Raw genomic sequence first — 20,383 nt, 5'->3', positions numbered from 1 at the left:
GTTTGTGTGTGTATATGTTCATGTGCACATCTAGAGCATGATGAAGTCCCCCCACTTTGAGGACATATGTGGGCACTTATTTCCTCAAACCCCTCTTTTTCTTACAGTGGCGTCTGGCTCATTGCCAGCACTGTGCCCACTGAAAAAACAAGCCTTTAAAAATATTTTTTGAGAATTGTCTGCATGCATGAGGCATTATGGTACCATCACTCACACATAGTGGGCACGGAAGAATGGAGGAGTGTAAGCATTTGAATAGGGACTTGCAGCTTCTGACAAATCACATAGGATCTCACTCCAGAGCTTGGACCTGTTCAGAAGCACAGCAATAGTAACATCAACGACAACATCCAGCACTTGCTGAATGCTTCATATACACCAGGCAAAGTGAGAAACACATGATCTGCACTGTCTCATTTGATCCTCATGAGAAGCCTATGCAGTAGATATTATACTCATTTTACAGATGAGGAAACTTGAGGCTAAGAGGGAGTTGATACTTTGCTCGCAGTCCCAAGGCTAGTTAGTGGTACAGCAGGACTCACACTCAAGTGTGCTGGCTCCACAGTCCACACTGGAAAATGAGGTGCCGAGAACACAAAGACAAAATCAGCAGCTCAGGAGATTCATCTGAGGCATGCCCAGCCCTCTGAGCAGCAGAGCTGAAGGGACAGTGACCTTAGATGGCATCATAGCATCATTAACAGCCATGGGGGGATATTCTGGGCAGAGACAGTGGAGGCAGGGTCTCAGCTCAGAGAGGTTAGAAGGTTTGAAGCAAGACTCTGTACAGAGATTGGGGTTACAAAGAGGAGGTGACCCTTCGGGGAAGAGGGCTCACAGAAGGTAGCAGAGGAGTGAGAACTCCAAAGGCCTGGTTCTAGGAGTGGCTCTTTCCCCAGCAGGAAGCTGGACAGCATCAGGGAACAAAGGAGGAATCTCAGTGAACAGGACAGGGGCCACATGATGAGGTCAGGAGACAAGACAGCAGGTGTCGTGCACTCAGCATCACGGACACAGCAGGGCTAGTGGGGCCATGGTGAGTGCTGGTGTCATTATTGGGCCTCGGCTTCACAGGTTTGATTAGGCAGACAAACAGCAGAGGGAGGATTTGCAGGTAGGTAGGAGAGCCAAGAGTTGACAATCTTTCAGGAATGGAAGGAAGGGTTGCCAAGAATGTCCCAAAGCCACTGGTGGCCAAGGAGAGTGGACAGTTCTGCTCCCTGGCCATGGGTGATTCACAGCATAAGTGGCACCAGGGCAGTAGCTGACAAATGTCTGAGTCCATCTAGACCTAGCCAGGATATCGGGGCTGACGGTTGGGCAAGTCAGTTACAGTGTTTCATGGGCACAGCAGACAGCCAGAGCCAGGGACCATTAGGAAAAAGAATGTGGGCAGCCGACTGCACATACGCAGGATCCTTCTTGCAGCCACAGGATCGTGGCAAGGCCAAGAGCATCCCTGCAGCCCCACAGGACATCCAGAAAGAGCTGAGAAAAGGCCCCTAGGCCCCGCTCTGCCATACTGACAGATCTTGCACAATTTAGTCTGAAATTGTGCATTTGTAAAAACTCGATTTTTCTTTCTCCCCAGGGAACCAACTAGAACTATAAATTAATATGCTTGTTGAGATAATTCACAGAAGAATGACTAAGAAACATTTGGAAAATGTTCAATTTCTCAACAAAGAAATGCAAAATAAAGCAACAGTGAGAAATCATTTTGACCTATCAAATGAACAAAGATAAACGTGATGACATCTATTCCGGAAAGGATGCAGCAAAACAGGTGGGATGGTCCTGGGCACAGGCAGGGCACTCAAGAAAACAGCAAGAGACTTAAACATGCTCTGGTACTTGTACCCAGTAATCACACTTCTAAGACGTAGCTTAAAGAAATGACACAAGATATAAGAAAATATTTCTTTCAATGATATGTATTGCAATATTTATAATATTGAAAAAAGAAAAGCAAACTAAATATCGAAAGAGAGTAATGATTCAGTAAATGATTATATTCCCACACAAATCATTCATTCATTCATTCAAAAAACATGTATGAAACAGTTCTCATTCAACACACTTCTGTTCCCTGCTGGAGCTGTAAAGGCATTGGGATACTGTTCCTGCCCTCAAGGAACCCCCAATCAACCGGAGGCAGACATGGCCATAAATAAAAATGGCAGAATATTACAGGTGAGAAGACAGAGGAACCTGTCTTCTCATCTGTAACATAAAGAGAAAAAGAGGGAGTGGTCATCTCTACCTGAGAAGGAGTCACCTGGGGACAGTCAGTTAGGAGGAGGTTGTCCTTAAACTTATTTGTGGAGAATCAGGCTTATCTTGGTGGTCTGAGCCTGGAAGAGGTTGGGAACAACAGTACAGGCAGAGGACACACTGAGCACAAAGGCCTCGGGATCTGAGCTGTCCTGGTGTGTTCAGCAGCCGGCAAGCTGCCATGTATATAGCTGGAGAGCACTGGGGAGGAGTCAGGACAAGAGATAAATCAAGGCTGGAGCCAGAGTGGAAGAATCTGATGTGCTATCCTAAGAAGTTTGGGTTTGACCCTGCAGACAGCAAAGAGCCATTGACAAGTTCTCAGTATGGACCAACATGACAGGATTGATCCTTTTGAAAGGTCACTCTGAAGAGAGAAGGATGGTTACAGAGGACAGGAGTCATAGCAGGAAACCCATTTGAGAGCATTTGGTGACAGGTAGGGTCCAGACCCTCTTGGTTTCCTGCAGGGTGGGTGGTTGGTCCATTTGAACAAAGCAAAGATCATGGCAGAGGGAGTCGAGTGGAAGGTAGAGGTCAAGTGCGGGTGAGCTGAGTTTGAGGACTGCACGGGGCCATCAGGTGGGGATGGTCAGCTCTCAGCTACATGCAGTCATTGAAAATGGTGTCTGCAGAGAGAGTTTCTAATATGAAGAAATTTCTTAAAAGAAAAGGAAAAATTGTCTAAACTAATCTTTAAAATGCAAATAAATATTAGAGTCCTGAAAACTCCTAAGACAGTAGAATTTGAATTCATTTGAGAAAATGTATATTATAAGCAAAATAGGCCTGGAAGGACTAATTTCACAAGTGAGCTCATGGAGTCTTTATAAATATTTTACGGTCATGGAAATCAGGCAATAAAAGCAATATTGATGGTGTTTCACACACTGCATCTCAGCAATAGAAGGTAAGTCAGACATAATTAATTTACATTTATCATCTCCAGCTCCCTGGAAATATTCTGGAACCACCACCCTGTGGATTCAATGAAATGTTTATATGCTAATTTTGTTGTGCTGCAAATAATATGCAACCTTGCTACTTTCGTTTTCTGTGTTTGGTTCTGCATCCAAAAGTTCGGCAATTTTGTCTCCCAGTTGATCCCAACTCCTGAGCCAGCTCCCAGGATCCATTGACACAGATCCCAGGTGAATTGTCTGGCCCTGAACAAAACCCCCATGGGTAGGAGCCGCCATTACTGCTCTCACACCAAGCACTAAAAGCTGGACATTGAGCTGAAAACATTATGCACACTGTCCCATGGGAGCACAGCACAAACCTACGAGATGCCCACGTGTTCAAATGAGAACACTAAGGCTCAGAGAGGGAAAGGGAGCTGGCCAAAGCCACACAGCTAATAAGTCACGCTCCCCTGAACCTAGTGGACTCCACAGGCCACATTCCAAGCCAGTGCTTCTCAAACTTTTAGGCACATCCAAATGTCCTGAGTACTTTTTAAAATGCAGGTTCTGATTCAGTAGGTCTGGGGTGGAGCCTGAGATTCTGCATCCTTAACAAGCTCCCACGTGATGCGTGTGCTACAGGTCCGGGGACCACGCTCTGAATATGAAGGGTGTAATCCTCTATTATTCTGCTCCCTTTTACAATTGAAGAAGAAATAATGCTTAGAGAGCAACAGCAACTGTGATAAAGCCAGCACTCAAAGCCAAGCCTCTCCAGCCTCAAAGTCCATGCTCTGGCCAGTCATGAAAGGCCATCGTGTCGGAGGTGACATCAGCTGACCCTGGGTCCTGAGGGCCACAGGTTCAAGTCTCAGCCCCACCACTAAGCAGCTAGCACATTGTTTAACTTCTCTAAGCCTCAGTTTGCTCCTCCCGATAATGCTGGTGACTGCATGGGGCTGCTTGACAATTGCAGTTTGACAGTATATCACGAGCATTAATGAGATGATCCACGTGAGTGCCAGCCAATTCATTCAGGGAAAAGTAGTAAAAACTGCAGTAAAGAGCTCCACGGCACTTTCTAAATGCTCAACAAGTATTAGTCTTATGTGATCCATGGACACATTTGAGCCAATAGCCTCTTACTTAATTAAATCAATAACACAAGTTCATGTTGAAGGTGTAATAAATGCTGAAAAATATAAAGAAGAGAAAACAATCATGCCTGCATGCCTAACTCACAAAGGTCATAACACATAATATTTTAGTGCAGTTCATTTCTGTATTCTTTCTTTCGTAACACATTAACGTTGTCCAGATTATTATCATGTGTCTATACCTGCGCTATCCAAATACGGTAGGCACGTGTGGCCATTGAAGTTTAAATATAAATTAACAGAAATTAAATATAATTAAAGATTTAATTCCTCAGTTGTTCTTGGCACCTTTCCGTGCTCACTGTGTGTGTGTCATCAGCAACTCCTTGCTGAACGGTGCAGATGTTTCTACCAGAGGAGAAAGTCGCATCAGACAGGGCTAGGCATGCTCTCATAACCTGCTTTTCCTTGCTTTGCATCAGTCATGGACAGTTTCATGTGTCATCATTCTCCAAAAACGTCTAAAGTATCCAGATGTGCTGTGATTTATTTAACTAGTCTTCTATTTTTGGATACTTGGGTTGCTTACAAATGCTCAGTTATGAATGATGCTAGGGAACGTCCTTGGACGTGAATTTTTGTGTACTTCTGTATTTATTACCTTAGGATAAGTATATATCTACAAGGAGAATTAAGGGGCCAAAGGACATGGACTTTTTTAAGGCTATTGATATATACCCCCAGTTGCTCTCTGGAAAGATTGTATCAATATACCCTCCTGGTATTATTTATTTTAGTGCTTGCCAATCTGAGAAAAAAAAAACTATATTTCATTTTTGTTGTATTTCTGTTGTTATTGGAGAAATTTAAGACTTTCAAAAGGCTTCCAAGTCAACTATATCTACTTATACAAACTATTGTATGAAATAAACTTGCGAAAGTTTATGTTGAGAATACAGCACCTACTCACCAGTTAAAACTTGGGGAGACTGCCCAGAGCCCATCTGCACATTAAACCCATGCTGGGCAGAGCAGAGGCCCAGTAAATATTTACAGGTCTTGGCTGAATCGGTGACAAACGTGTGCTTCTTCCCAGTGATGCTGCTTGTGATGGTGAACTTTTTTCGCTGGAAGAAGCAAACACAGACTTTAAAACATGACTCACCCTTACCCCTCCACTGAAGCACAACGGCACAGAGGGTGACAGCACGCTCAGACCCCCAGTTCATCCAGCAGACACCCAGCGGTGCGTGGCACATGTTGTCTGACTGTGGCCCGATATTTTTTCTCAGATTTAAGAAAACCCCTCTTTTTGTTTTTTTTCCTTCATTTATAAATCAAATGTTTACAGGGCAGTTGCTATTTGCCAAAGAGTGTGCTTGGTAAAAAGAATATGAAATTAGTCAAGTGCACACTTGGCCCTCTGCAAGGAGAGAGCATAATCATCAGTGCACATTGTAAAAAAGCCATCAAGTACTGCTCCTGTTTTTATAGTTCCAACTCCAAGAAGCTATAGACACAATCTCAGCAGGGCTATAGAAAAGATCAAAGCATTCGTCTGTATCCTAGTATCTCTCGCTATCATGTGCCGAGCTCTGTCCTAAGTGCTTTCTCACTATTAACTCATTCATCTTCATAGCTACAGAATGAGGGAGGTTCTCACATTATTCTTATTCTACAGATGAGGAAACAGAGCAGAGACTTCATAATGCAGCAGGAATTGAGGTCACACTACCAAGAAGTGTTTCCCTACATTATACCTTCAAGGCCCACATAGGAAGTGATAAGATTTGTACAGCTCACTGGGTTAAATTGGCAAGGATTATCTAATATGGAGCTTCGTGGAAAAAATCATAACTTTTGGCAGTATATAATTCTGATAAGAGTAATAAAATACAAAGTAATAGAGATAACATTAAATATGAATTTATATACAACGTCCAAGTAAAATCTTTATTCTAGATGTTCTACACATTTTAATAAGAACTTTGAGCTTGCTCCTATAAAGGTCACTTTATTAAAACAGGCTTTAGGGCCAGCCCCGTGGCACACTCGGGAGAGTGCAGCGCTTGGGAGCGCAGCGGTGCTCCCGCCGCAGGTTCGGATCCTATATAGGAATGGCCTGTGCGCTCACTGGCTGAGCGCGGTGTGGGCGACACCACCCCAAGGGTTGCAGTCCCCTTACCGGTCATAAACAGACAAAAAAAAAAAAAAAAAAACCCAGGCTTTACCCTTGAAAGGGCTCCCTGAAGCTCCTGATCTTGAAGGCTGATCTCTTTTAATTCCTGATAGTTGCTATTTCTAAGAAACTCCATTCACACAAGTCAAATAATAACAACAAATAGATAACTATTTACTGCTTTTTCTCTGAGAAACTTCTATCGTTAGCCTGATCTTAGATAATTTGACCACTCTAAATATTCTTTATTTTTATTGACAAATGTACTCTTGAGCCTTGTGCTAATGTAAATAAATTCTGAATCCAACTGAATTATACTATATCTAGTATTTAAGTAATGTGTATTTCTCAAGCATTCATAGATGCTGCTCTACTACTATTAATAATTCTTTCTTAGTAGTCAATGGATCATTTTATCCACATTTTTCCAAAGTGGAATATTTGCTTAGAATCCATACACTTTGTGAGTACACACTGATGTACTTTCATACAGTGCTGACTATTAGGCCTCATGGGTAGCTTAACATCAGCACAGCCAGGTGAAGCAACTTTCCCCCCTTCTCCCCATGCCCTTTCTCTTTTCTGCTCTGAGAACCAAGCAGTGAAATTCTTCTCCTGGGAAGGGTGATCATCAAATGCACATCCTGTGGGCTGTGGTGGCCGGCTTTGAGCTGGAGCACTTTGCACTGATAGAGTAACGACACTAATTAGAAGCCTATGCCCTAACTGACCGGCTGTTAGCAGACCACAAGGGCCATGTCACCTCGCATATCACTGATTTAGAAATGGCCCATTACTCTGCCAGAACCCGCAAAGGCTTATAAACCCCTGCTTTCCTTTGTTCAGGGGAACTGATCTGACTCAGTTTCCCCTCCACGTCAGTGGAAAAAAGCTTTCTGGATGAAACAGCACCTGGCTCAGGTCTCTCTTTCTCTCTCTCTCCCTTTTCTCCATCTCGCCAAACCTAACACTGACAATTTTATATTAAGTTCTTTCAGATATTAAAAAATTTTAGACAAATAAGTCACTTTTTAAAATCTAATAAATATTCTTTACCAGTCTAAAAAGGGAGAATTATCCACACACACACAAGTTTCTCTCCGCTTAGAAACTCTGAACAGAACTCTCCTTTGGAGGCCAGTGCTCTAAGATATTAAACACCACAGAGGTGAACACTGATCCTATTTCTTAAGGCTGAAAACAGTCTTGAAAGTAGTGGTGTGAATTTTGTCTCCATTTATTACCACATTGATATCATCATTTAATGGGAAATTCATATCTGCCGGCCAACTGTCCCAGAAGCGAGCTGCTCTGTGAATGAGGTGATACGTAACTCCAGTCTCAGGGTTTTCAGCACAAGACCACCTTTCTTTATACCCTGTGCTGCAGTACAAACATACTGGGTCCTTCTGTAGACTCCTGTTTGTTTCAAAGCATCGGTTTGTTTCCAATATTTCATCTCCAGGAGTCTTATTGTTGTGGCTATTTGTTCCCCTGCTTGTTTGTTTGTTTGTTTTGACACATTTGCGGAACAATCATTTCTTCCAGGCAGGGGCAGATTTGCAAGGAAGCTAATGAACCTGAGGCTCCAGGACCCTCCCTTGGGCAGGCCCTTTCCCTGAGGGGGGCCCTGGCAATGCGATCACATGTTCTTGTAAAATGTGTAGAGTGAGACGCTTTCACCACAATCCGTCAAGACCACTGACTCTTCTTCCCACCCCGACTTCCCCTCCCTCCCACGTCCCCTCGCACCACCTGGTACTGGGTGCTGTGGGACTGGAGCAGTAGCCAGTCTGCAGGGTATTTTTGCAACTGTCAGAAATGAAAAACTGTAATTTAGTTCTCAAAAACACCTAATCAAGTGAGGTTCTATCCTAGCAGGGATATACTCTACAATTGCATATACTACATTATCAATACAACATTTGATTGCTTCATGGGTTTTTTGGTGCAAATCACACAGAATATAATTTATTAGACTTCTTGCATTGGTAGCACAAACACCTGTAACAGCACTACAAAGAGCTAATATGTCTCTGCTCAAATTTGCATGTTGTATTCATGCTATCAATAATAAAAACAAATTTCAATCAACCATGCTAGAAGAAAGACTAAACTATATTTCTATTCCAGAGGAAATGATATTACAAAAATGCCAACATAGGGGAAAATAATCAAAAATTTGAAAGGAAAAAAGTAGTACAGACTTTGTCAGGGAGTTAATAAAAATATTTTTTTCTGGCTTTTGTGATATTTGCAGTATTTGTTCAGCTTTTTAAAATTCATAAGTTGTTGTGATTTCTTTTCTCATTCTAAATAAATATTCCCTGTCATACCATGGTTTATAATTGTAACTTCATATTCTTTGTCTTAAAGAGGGCCCTACATGGCCTGTATCTTCTCCTGCTTCCATGCCTTTCTCTTCAGAGATTTTAACTAGTGCTGAAAACCAAAAACAGTTACTAGCATGGGTATGTACACTGTTCTAGAAGGAACACTTTTTTGACTGAATGATCAAACCATGCATAGATGCCGTCTATGAATCACATGCTTTGAAAATGGCATCTTTATTTCTTTTGCTACTTCTGTGCAGGCTGGCAAGATGAATAAACGCGAAGCCATCTAAAATTAGCCAAAACTGGTTTTATTTCTCTATCTCAAGTTATTTCAAAGTTATCTTGCAGGATGTAAGCCGAGCATGCGCAGAGAGAGGACCATGCCCTCCAGATGACCTCAGCCACCGCAAAAACATGAAAATCCTCCACCAAGGGATTGGATCCAGAATTGACCAATCAGCTCTTGATTTATCAGCCAATCAGCCCTTGCCTATCCCAGCCAATCAGTCTTGCCTCATTAATATACGTGACCTGACTGGAACTGTTGGATCCACTATTGCCCCTTCCTATGGCCAGATTCGGAGTTAACCAATCAGGGATACCAAGTACTCCTTAAAAGCCCACGCAGCCCCTGAACTGGGGAGACAAATTTGAGAGCCTTGCCTCCTGTCTCCCCATCAGCCCACCTGGCAAAGTAAAGCCTTTGCTTTTCTCAAAACAGTGCCATGGTACTGGCTTCTGCATGCATCAAGCAGCCAGCCCTTGCTCGGTAACTGTGATTATTTGCAGTATTTTTGTGTCAGCTAATTAATAAGCAAAATTGAAATCAGCTTCCTGAGCTAATTCCTGTATTGCTCATAGAGTTCCCTATTTTGTGCTTGCAGAAGCATGAATAGCTCAACTCATTTGCTATGTAAGATGCTTGGTTTGTGGTGAGCAGCTGGTGACATTACTTCTTGTGATGATTTTTCCATAAAAATAGGCCATTCATGCCAAGGAAGAGGATGATCATCAGGGGATGGAAATCATAATTAAATAGTATTTTTTAAGCTACTAAGTTTGTCTTGCAAACCTGATGATTTCCCAACTTTAATCAAGAAAGTATTCCTGGTAGTGGGGAAAATAAGTATCTGTAAAAATTAAACCAATTTATACATAAGGGTCTTACTTAAGGGAATTGTTGAACTTTATGTCTTCAAAAAATTCCATTTATCAAGTTATGTGCATTTTTACGAACGTTTTAAAACAAATTACATTGAAAATGTTGAATAATTAAACATGCAGTAAAAAGAAATAATGCAACAGTATTGAATTACCTAGATAATTAGAATTCTTCAAATAATCTTTTAATTGAATGAAAGTAATTTGGATAGTTAAAATTCTGAAAAATTTACAAACATAAATATTGTTGACATTTAAATTTGGTCAAAAATATTAGGGAAAATGTCAGTTTCCTGATACTATAAAGGCCACTTTAATGGCCCCAATTAAATTATGCTCAATTGTTATTTATTTTTAGATGTAAAGTTTTTTCCCTAAAGACCAACAATAATTTATTATGAAACTCTATCAAGAATCACACGTTGGCAATGTGTTAACTTTAAAAGCCAAGATGGAAAAAACAAAAGAAACATTCAGAAAATGAATAAAAACAATTATGTTCTACTTAGGAAACTCTCACATCAAATAATGATAATAAAAATAGTGATCTAGTTGGTAGAGAAATTTTTAAAACCATAACAGAAAATTAAATAGACAGAAAAACTAAATTTTTCATGGGCCAGAAGATGAAGTACTTCATGTTTCGTAATGACTCATCACTGAATTAATATGAATACTGATCAGATGACCCAACCCATGGGGCATTCAGAAACCCTCAGCTGTCAGGATACCACACTTGATTGTAACTAAATTCAGGAAGTATAAATATTCATGCAAATAGTGTTCAAATATGATTTCAAATGTTGTATGTTGAATGGGGATTTTCTGATTTTAAAAAAAGGCTTTTAAGAGCTTGGTGCTGACAACACCAAGCCCAAGGGACCAGGCACCAGAAAAAAAAAAAAGGCACACTATGTGCAAAGGAAAAATTAAAACAAGGAAAATGTTTCAAAACCTTGCAGACTCAACTTGTCCTATGCTCCCCTCCCCCATCTCCCACCTCCAACCTTTCTCTCAACATTGATGGTTTTTCTAAACTAAGAGAACTTTACCCAGAGGGAAAGTGTAGCCCTTTAGACTGATGGTTGTTCATAGTGGTAAGGAGGGTCCAGGTGATGGAGGGTAGGAAGAAACGCCTCCTGGGGACCTCCCAAAATCCCCTGGTCGACTTCTTACAAATATCCTGCAATGCGTCACAATGCAGGTTTACTGACAGGCTGTGAGCATATTTAGTCAAGAAAAATTCACACGGCCCATTCCTCCTTTAAAGGGCAACAGATCAAAGGAAAACTGAAGCACGAGTCATTTATCAACTAAGCTACACTCACGTAAGTCGAAATCTTGCCAGTTTCACTCCACTGAAACCGTAAAGTTGCAATTCTGCTGCTGCTTTTTACTTCGTATACTATGACACCCTTGGCACAGATCCCCAAGGCCATCTCCCCTTCTGGTCTCTTCTTCTCTGGGAAAACCCGGTGAATCAGCACGCCATATTCCGGGAGCTGCTGAGTGACCTGGAGCAAGAAAAAGACCAATTAAGAAGAGACAGACACACTTTAAAATAACGGGCCTCAAAAGAAAAAAAAAAAAAAAGTAAAAAATAAAATAAAATAATGGGCCTCAAACCATTCCAAGAATAGTTAATAAATGTTCTGGAAAAAAAATGAGAACTACCCCCACTTCTTTCTTTTCCCAGCCGGTCATCACACTGTCTTCGCTTTTCCTCAACAATGATGGGAAGGGAGCTGACTTCAGGATAATCCCCAGCCCAACCACCATGAACTCCAAACCAGTTTTGGCCAGATGGGGGAGTTTGTGCACTGGCCCCGGCTCAGCCTGCAGCTTCACCTTCTGATGACACAAGGCCAATCCCCTTTCATTTTAATCTTTAAATCTCTGCCCCCACGAGAACATGAGACACGTGTAACATACATGACACCACAATGCATGCGTGTGCTTGTCCCCACTCAAATATGCGTGGAAATAACCCAGCCCTTGTTAAATATGTATAAGCTCTTGTAGCTAGACCCTCCAAAGCTGTGACCCCCAACTACTCAGGGAAAATGGCTTGGATATGAGACCACCTCACTCCAGGCTTGCACAACCCAATAAACTCCTTTCTGTTAGAGGGTCGCATCGCTGTCTTTGTGTTTCCATTGGCATACACAATAGACAAGGACCCTGCGGGTGCTTACCCATGAGAACAAAAAGACTAGGTTTGACAAGTAAGTTTAGGAAACACTGACCTCATCAGATTTCCTTACTACAGAATTCCTCTGCACCTCTGATAGGATAGCATTTTTCTATTTCTTTAACCCCCAAAATCCTTTTCTTGTGGAGTACCTAAAACAACACCTGGAACACAGTTATTATGAAAACGATACAGTAGAATAACAATACTCTGGACAAGGGTTTAGAATTCAGAGTCTTCTGGCACACCTCAAGGTAAGAGATTCCTTTTCCTGATTCCTTTTCCCTACGATGTGGCCATCATAGCCTACTGCAGCATTATCTCTCTGGTCCAACCCCTTCACGTTACAGATGGAAAAACTGAGCCTCCGGCACAGAAAGCGAACTTCAGACTCCTGGCATCACTGTTAAAGAAGATGAGCCCGTGAACACCCTGCAGAGAAAACGGTCCATCACTTTGGCATTTCTCACTATGTGGCAATGCCTCAGTTGGGGTCCCCACAGCCCAAGTTCTCTCCTCAGTTTGCCAGGTTAGGTGATTTTGCCAGAGGCACAGGTCAGTAGGAGCTGGGGACTGCAATCAGGCAAGCCAAGTGCTTAAGAGGCCGAAATATAAACCTAATGCAAATGTTTTTACATCAGAATGGTAGCCATGTCTCTGTCCTGTGCTCTCCCATCTTCCTCTTCACTGGCAAGGCTCCAGTCCTCATCAGGAGGTTGATGCACATGAGCCCAGAGCAGGGACATCTCGCTCCAGGCCTCTGAAACCCCCTCCTGGTGTCCCACCTTACCCTATGCTATCCTGATGGGTGTACTTTGGTTTTCATCTACAACTCCCGGCTCTCAGCTCCTGTAAGCCTTGTTATGTCCTAGTGACTAGAGCAATAAGAATATCTTTTGTTAAAGTGTTTGGCCTTATGTCCTTGGTTCCTGAAGTAGCTCCTGAGTCATAAGGTGAGAGACAGTCTTTAGTTATTTACTACAAGCCTTTTCAAACACACCTGAGCTTATGTTAATGAGACAATTTATGGAAAGCCCCTAGATACCACAGGATGGGGGGCTGCTTGCCAGGGGAAACAGCCATGTGCTCAGAGGGTTGGAACTTTTAACCCCACCCCCCAAACTCCAGAGAAAGAAGAGGAACTGAAGGTTAAGTTGATCACCATTGGCCACTGATTTAATCAGTCATACCAATTTAATGAAGCTTCCATAAAATCCCGAAAGGACTGAATTTGGGGAGCTTTCAGATAGCAAACCCAGGGTGGCTTATATATCCACGTGCCAGGAGGGTGGCGCACCCCAACTCCACGGGGACAGATGCTCCAGCAGAGAACACCATGTTCAGTCCAATCTGTCTCACCCCCAGGTAGGGTCACAAAAACAGAGACAAATTATGGCTTCTGAGAGCACCTCTCCGGCTCCTTGCCTTGCCGACCTCTCTCCTTCTGTTGATAAATAATTTCTGCAAACAGGTTATCCTTCCTGCAGGTCCCAAACCTCTTTACATGGTCTTGATCAAGTTTCTGGACCCTGAGTGTCCTTCTTTAAACTTTGGAGAAACCCTGTCACAGTCATTGTCATCATCATCATCATCATACAAACAGTGTCGATTGAGCACTGGTGCTGAAATACCCAGTGGCCAGATTGGGCATGTGATTAAAGTATGACAAACTCAGCCACCCCAGAAGAACTAGGTAAATTTTTTAAAAAAATTTGATGTAATATTTCTAAAAACAATTTTAAACATTAAAGTAGTCTTTGTGAAAATAAAGATGCCTTTGCTAGACTTGCTTGCACTTTTTTAATTGCTTAGTATTTGAGTATATTTTTATTTTACTTTTAATTACGCAGAGAGGGATATGCTACTCTTCAGTACTTGGAGCCTTTTTAACTGATAAAGCAATTTCATTATTATTCAGTCTTCACAACAATCATAAGAGATAGTTGTAACTATCTCTTTTCAATGGAGAAAATGGAGGCACAGAGGGTTGTTAATCTGTCAAAGTTTCCACTTTGGAGCCTGGAATGGACATATGATTCTGTTTGTTCCTGAGTCTTTACTCCTAACCACTGAAATACAGTGTATCTATATAGACAGGAAATATAGGTGAATATACTTAATGTCGTCAAGGGCATCATCAATCTGTAAAAAAAAAAAAAATCATAATAATGTCTGTCGCTGTTCCATGTCTAGTACAGTGTCTTCTACGGTGCCTCTCCCTACTCATGCTGCGTTGCGATGGTTTTCCTCTCAGAAGGTCATTTCATCTCCATGTGCCTAGGCCTGTGTTACTATGGTCCTCTGTCCTCCCCATAACAGGCAGCAACGTTGAGACATGGACCAGGTGCTCCTGGCTACCAGCCCATATGGCACCCTTGCTGTACTGAACACAGTTGGGAACAAGTGGATTGTTATTTCCAGATATTCATCAAGAGATTCATGATAATTCATATTCTTTGACCTTATTGTTCCACTCACAGGAATCTTTCTTACCCTTGAAAAATATACTGAATAATCAAGACAAACCTTTCTCATACGCTGTTCAGTGCTGACTTGTGGGGGTGGGTTGGGGATTTTCTAAAAACAGTACTGCCTCAAAATGGATCAGCTGCCTTTACAAAGGGTATTTATAAAGCATTTGTGATAATCAGGGGAATGCATTTGTTATAATGCTAAGTGGGGAAAACTACAGCATACAACTAGTATGATTTCAACAGAAGAAAAAAAATGTCCTAATAGCATATCACAACCCCTAGATGTGTGGGAAAATGGTTCCACGGTTAAGGAGGTTTGGAAAACACGGAGTTAATCTTAAACAGGTGTTCTGGGATTAATATGCTGTGCAGTTGTGAATCTTTCAGACAGAGTGTGGCATCACCTAAACGGGACTCCTGCCAAGTCTGCTTCTCGTGGGAGACGATGAACTAGCAGAATTAGTTACCAGTCACCTGGAGGCCAGCAAGCGACTACCTGATAATGGTTTCCTCTGGTTTTTTGTTTTTGTTTTTAATGAACAAGAAGAGCCACAAGGAGCTATAATTAAATAATCCAGTGTCTACAAAGTAATTGGGCTCTGTGATGGGCTCTGAGGATCCAGGGCCTTCTGGGCATTTACAGCCTAGTAGGGGGGACAAGAAATGTCCAGAAACGACTGCCATGTAAGGTGTGTTAGCAATATAGGTCAACAATGTTTAAGACGTTTATTACCTTCAACTCTGTAATTCCACTCATGAGATTCTATCCCTAAAGAGTTAAGCAGAAATACAGCTAACAATTTATGCAGGAAAAATGCTTATCTTAGTATTGTTTAAAGTAGTCACATATTAGAAACTCTTTATATGTCGAACTATAGAGCAATGAGGGAAAAAATTAGGCTACAATATGTGTTGATTCAAAATAAATTTTCAAAATTTTAGATATGTGAGATGACATGAATACATAAAAGTACACATATAATATAAACCCAATTTTAAATATATGCATGTATACATATATGACTATGAACGCACAAGACAAAGAGAGAACGATGAATACAGCACAGGGCAACTGGGCTATCTCCAGGGGGCAGAATTATGAGGAAATGTTTACTTTTATAATCAGAGAGGGAAAAGGACTTTGACAAACTGTCACCCTAGCGAGAAGGGTCCCTGTGCTCTGGGGTTGACAAAGCCCTCTCTGGTTCTTTTCTGTGTACCATGGGCAGCCGGTACATGGCATTAGCAACCCCAGCCACCCCACTGTGGGGAACTGCGAAAGCCGGAGTGTTCCTTGTTACCAAAAAAGATTGCATGAAAATGAAATCAAAGCGATTCAGTGCTTTCAGCTTCCTGCATTTCTGCTTCTGAGATGGTGGCTTCCTTTACAATCATGTCTCATTGTTCAAACAGGGGAGGGAGGGACACAGCTAGGGCTTGGGGAAAAGCCTGCAGGCAGCATCCACTCTGCAGGAGCCGCCCACAGAGCTGAGTCTGGGGCCTCTGGGGCCACTCATCATCAAGAGGCTCTGAATTCCCCTCTTGTCCCTTGTCAAGGGAATGCTACATCCTCTTGATGAGGAATACAAGTGAATGCTGGACTAGGGAAAGCAGCGAGCGTGTTTCTGTCTGGGCTTGTCAAATGAAACGCGTGCAGCCTCAGCCCACACTAGGTGTTGGGGTAGTTCTGCTAAATGACCAGCCAAAAAGAAAAGGCCACTCCCCACCTCAGCAGCTCAGCTTTCAAGTGTCCGTCTCTATTAGAGGCAAGGAAACACGAACAGAATATTTCTGTCCATCTTGGGAGACTTGTATACAGAGAAATGTATAGATCTCTGAGCTTCCTTTTAAAGCTGCTCCCCAAATCTAAAGGCCCAGCCATGCATCCTGTCCTGGGGGAACCAGGGGGCCTCCCCCCACTCACCCCCAGCAGCATCAGCACAGACAGATTGGCCACTCCCTCCCTGGCCCCACCAGCTTGCCACAGAGTAGCTGGCGTTGTTCCTTTCTCACTGAGCATTCGTCCCAGTGTTGCATGCCTCTGGCTACACGCAGTCCTCACCATGAGCCTTGAGACTCCCTGGGAGCAGGGAGCATGTGCTTTATGTCTCCTGGCCCACAGCGAGTGGAGGTTGTGGAGTGAGCAAAGGCTATTCACCACCGAGTATGCCCATGAACACAGGGGGATTGAAATGCCACTGTCTGTGCAAGAGAGAGTGGACTAGAGCTGCACCCTGTGCACAACCACACCGACTGCTGTGCTGAGGACAGTTGCTCGGGAAGCTACAAACCTGAGGTCTCCCGATGGCTTTGCTTCGGCTCATACTCCAGTTTTGTACTTTAGCTGTCCTATGTGTCATCTGTGATAAATGTGGTTGCCCTGCTCACAGAAAAGTGACTAGAATGCTGCTCTATAGTTGAAGAAAGGTCCTACTGCACCCACTCCAGCCTGCTAAATTCTACCAGTTTGGGGTCAGTTCCAATGCCACCTGCTTCCAGAAGCCTCTCCTTGCCCCTCTGGGTGATAGGGGCTTCCTTCCTCCTAGGGTATAAGACCCTTGCCTGTACTTCCTTGTGGGTCTGAGCACACCTGACCCTCCTGAGAGGAGATTGCTGACTGCATTGTGTGAACACCAACACCCCTCTCAAGCTCTGGAAGGCCTTACCCTCAAGAATTCCAGCTCAGCATCCTCTCCAAAGCATGTAGAACTGAGCCGGTGCATCTCTGAGACTTCGAGTTGGACACGGAGAGCAGTCATTCTCTCAATCAGACTTGCTGGGATGTAATCTTCAACCCGAAAATACGCCTTACTCTCTACCTGCTGGAAATGAGATGCAGAGGAAAAGCGGCATAACCAGGACACCTTCTGTGGGACTCTGAGCAGAACAGAAATGTGTGTGTAGTCACATTCCCGTTATGGTCCAGGGCAAGGATGCTCCTTCTTTTTTTTTTTTTTTTTCAATTGAAACATTACACATATTTGTGGGGTACAGAGTGACTATCAATACTTGTGTAAAATGTGTGATGATCAAATCAGGATAATTAGCATATTCGTCATTACAAAGCATAATCATTCTTTGTGTCTATTAACCAATTTCTCTCTAACCTCCCTCCCCCTCCTGCTTTCCCACCTCTACTAACCACAGTTCTGATCACTCCTCCTGAAAGTTCCTTGTATTATTGTGATTGCTGTTTCCTTCTTTCCCTTTCTTTCTTTCTCTACTACTTATGAATGGGGACATGTGGTATTTTTCTTCCTATGACTGACTCATTTCACTTAACATAATTTTCTCTAAGTTTATCCATGTTGCTGCAAATGGCAGAATTTCATTCTTTTTTATGGCAGATTAGTATTCCATTGTGTATATGTACCACAATTTCCTTATTCCGTCATCCTGTCAATGGACATTTAGGTTGGTTCCAACTCTTGGCTATTGTAAATAGAGCTGTGATAAACATGGGAGTGCAGGTAATCCTTCGACATGATGATTTCCATTCCTTTGGATACATACCCAGCAGTGGGATTGCTGGATCATATGGCAGTTCTATCAGTAGTTGTTTGAGGAACTTCCATACTGTTTTCCATAATGGCTGCACTAATTTACAGTCCCACCAACAGTGCAGGAGGGTTCCCCTCTCTCCACATCCTCAGTAGCATTTGTTTTTCTCTGTCTTTTTGATATTAGACAGTCTAACTGGGGCGAGATGATATCTCAACGTGGTTCTGATTTGTGTTTCCCTGATGATTAGTGATGTTCAGCTTTTTTTCATGTACCTGTTGGCCATTTGTACATCTTCCTTTGTGAAATGTCTATTTAGCTCCTTTGCCTATTTTTAATCGAGTTTCTTTACTGTTAAATGGTTTGAGTTCCTTGTATATTTTGGATATTAATCCGTTTTTGGATGCATAGTTTGTGAATATATACTCCCACTCTGTGAGTTGTCTTTTTGTTCTGTTAATTGTTTCTTTTGCTGTGCAGAAACTTTTTAGTTTGATATAATACCATTTGTTTATTTTTTCTTTTGTTGCCTGTGCTTTTGGGGTCTTTTCCATAAAATCTAAGATGCTTCTCTGAGGTGCCTCCTGGCACCTAGAAGGGGGGCCAAACCCCATGACAAGGTTAGAAGAGAGAGAAGAAGGGAGCCACCCATTGCTTAGCCCCTTCTGTCTGCCTGGGGGTCCCCAGAACAAACTGGGCTCTTTGATCCTCACAGTAATACTCTGAGGATGGCATTGTGATTACCATTGCCAAGATGAACAGGAGCGAAGTCATTCAACAGAGTGAAGTAATTCAACAAGGCCAAGGTCACACCACTTGTAAGTGACAAAAACAGGAAGTGTTCACCCAAAGCCCTCACTCATTCCATCATGCCACACTACTTCCCAAAAGGCACAGCAAAACCCTGGCCCTAAAACCTTTCTTTTTATTCATTTAGCATTTCTGTCCACATGGGCTCCTAAGATATGGTCTCCTATTATGAGGGAGGTCTTAGCTGTGATGCCATCTGTGTACAGAAGGTGTTCAAGAAGTAGCCCCCTGAATAAGAGAAGACCCAACACCCCCACCTCACCTCACCCCAGGCCTGAGGCTGCAGCCCCCCAGGAGAGGCTGGAAGATGGGCATCACACGCTGCCTGATAGTGGGTTCCCCAAACACAGACTCCAGGGCAGACGGAGTACGCAGAAGGTCATGGAGGGGTGACCTTGGATCCACTGTAAAGAATGAGAAAGGCAGGACTGTGCAAAGGGAGAAGCTGGCCCTGCCTTTGCATTCTGGAATCAACCTATCCAGTTTCAGGCTGCCCCTGCCAGCCTAATCTCAGACAAGTCATTTCCCTTCAGCGGAGAGCAACCATGAGCAGGCAGCTGGGAGCTGGGAGAATCTGGCCTTCTCAGGGCTGGGTATGGATGAGTCAACCCGACGAGGGGATCTAAAGGGAACAGCACAGTGTCTACTACATGCCACAATCCTGGTGTGGCACAGGCCTGTCCCCATGTGGCCATGGACAGAGAATCCTCCATCTTGGTGCTGGCCCAGGCTGGTTCTGAGCTCAGCTCAGAGGCACAAAGGGAAAGAAATTGCTTAGTGATCTAGCGCATAAAATAAATCATTTAGAATGCTACTAAATGGCCAAAATTCAGAACACTGATAACACCAAATGCTGGCAAGGATGTGGAGCAACAGGAGTTCTCATTCATCACTATTGGAAATGCAAAGTGGTACAGCCACTTTGGAAGAGAGTTTGTCAGATTCTTACAAAACTAAACACATGCTTACTGTACAACACAGCAATCACACTCCTGTGTATTTACCCAAATGAATTAAAAACTTATGTCTGCACAAAAACCTATGCAAAGATGTTCATCATAGGAGGTTTATCCATAATTTCCAAAATTTGGAAGAAGCCAAGATGTGCTTCAGTAGGTGAATGGATCAATAAACTGTGGTACATGCAGACATTGGAATATTGCTCAGTGCTAAAAGGAAATGAGCTACAAGCCATGAAAAGACATGGAGGAACCTTAAATGCATATTGTTAACTGAAAGAGACCAGTCTGAAAAGGCTACTTACTGTATGATTCCAACTAAATGACATCCTGGAAAAGGCAAAACTATGGAGACAATAAAAAGACCAGGGGTTGCCAGGGGTTAGTGGGAGGGAGGGATGAACAGGTACAGCACAGATTTTTAGGGCAGTGAAACTACTCTGTATGATACTATAAAGGTGGATACATGTCTTTATATATTTGTCAAAACCCA

The 20,383-nt window shown here is 42.8% G+C and overlaps 1 protein-coding gene across 2 annotated transcripts in view; it reads right to left on the bottom strand.

The window, feature by feature from the left end:
• The window catches only part of FRMPD2 (FERM and PDZ domain containing 2), a 117,640-nt gene that overhangs the window by 34,288 nt on the left and 62,969 nt on the right, over positions 1 to 20,383 (bottom strand). The window contains exons 13-15 of one of the 2 annotated variants that reach the window (XM_063087344.1): positions 17,287 to 17,442; positions 11,284 to 11,469; positions 5,250 to 5,406 (exon numbers count right to left, since the gene is read on the bottom strand). In XM_063087344.1, the coding sequence (XP_062943414.1) occupies positions 5,250 to 5,406; positions 11,284 to 11,469; positions 17,287 to 17,442 (499 nt within the window). The remainder of the gene's footprint in view (positions 1 to 5,249; positions 5,407 to 11,283; positions 11,470 to 17,286; positions 17,443 to 20,383) is intronic. The other variant, XM_063087345.1, reaches the window with a different exon arrangement.

The sequence above is a fragment of the Cynocephalus volans genome, chromosome 2 (genome assembly GCF_027409185.1).
Source record: "Cynocephalus volans isolate mCynVol1 chromosome 2, mCynVol1.pri, whole genome shotgun sequence".
In the NCBI taxonomy this organism is placed as follows: domain Eukaryota; kingdom Metazoa; phylum Chordata; class Mammalia; order Dermoptera; family Cynocephalidae; genus Cynocephalus; species Cynocephalus volans.
Note: the sequence above shows the minus strand (reverse complement) of the source record. Positions and strands in the feature narration are given on the sequence as shown.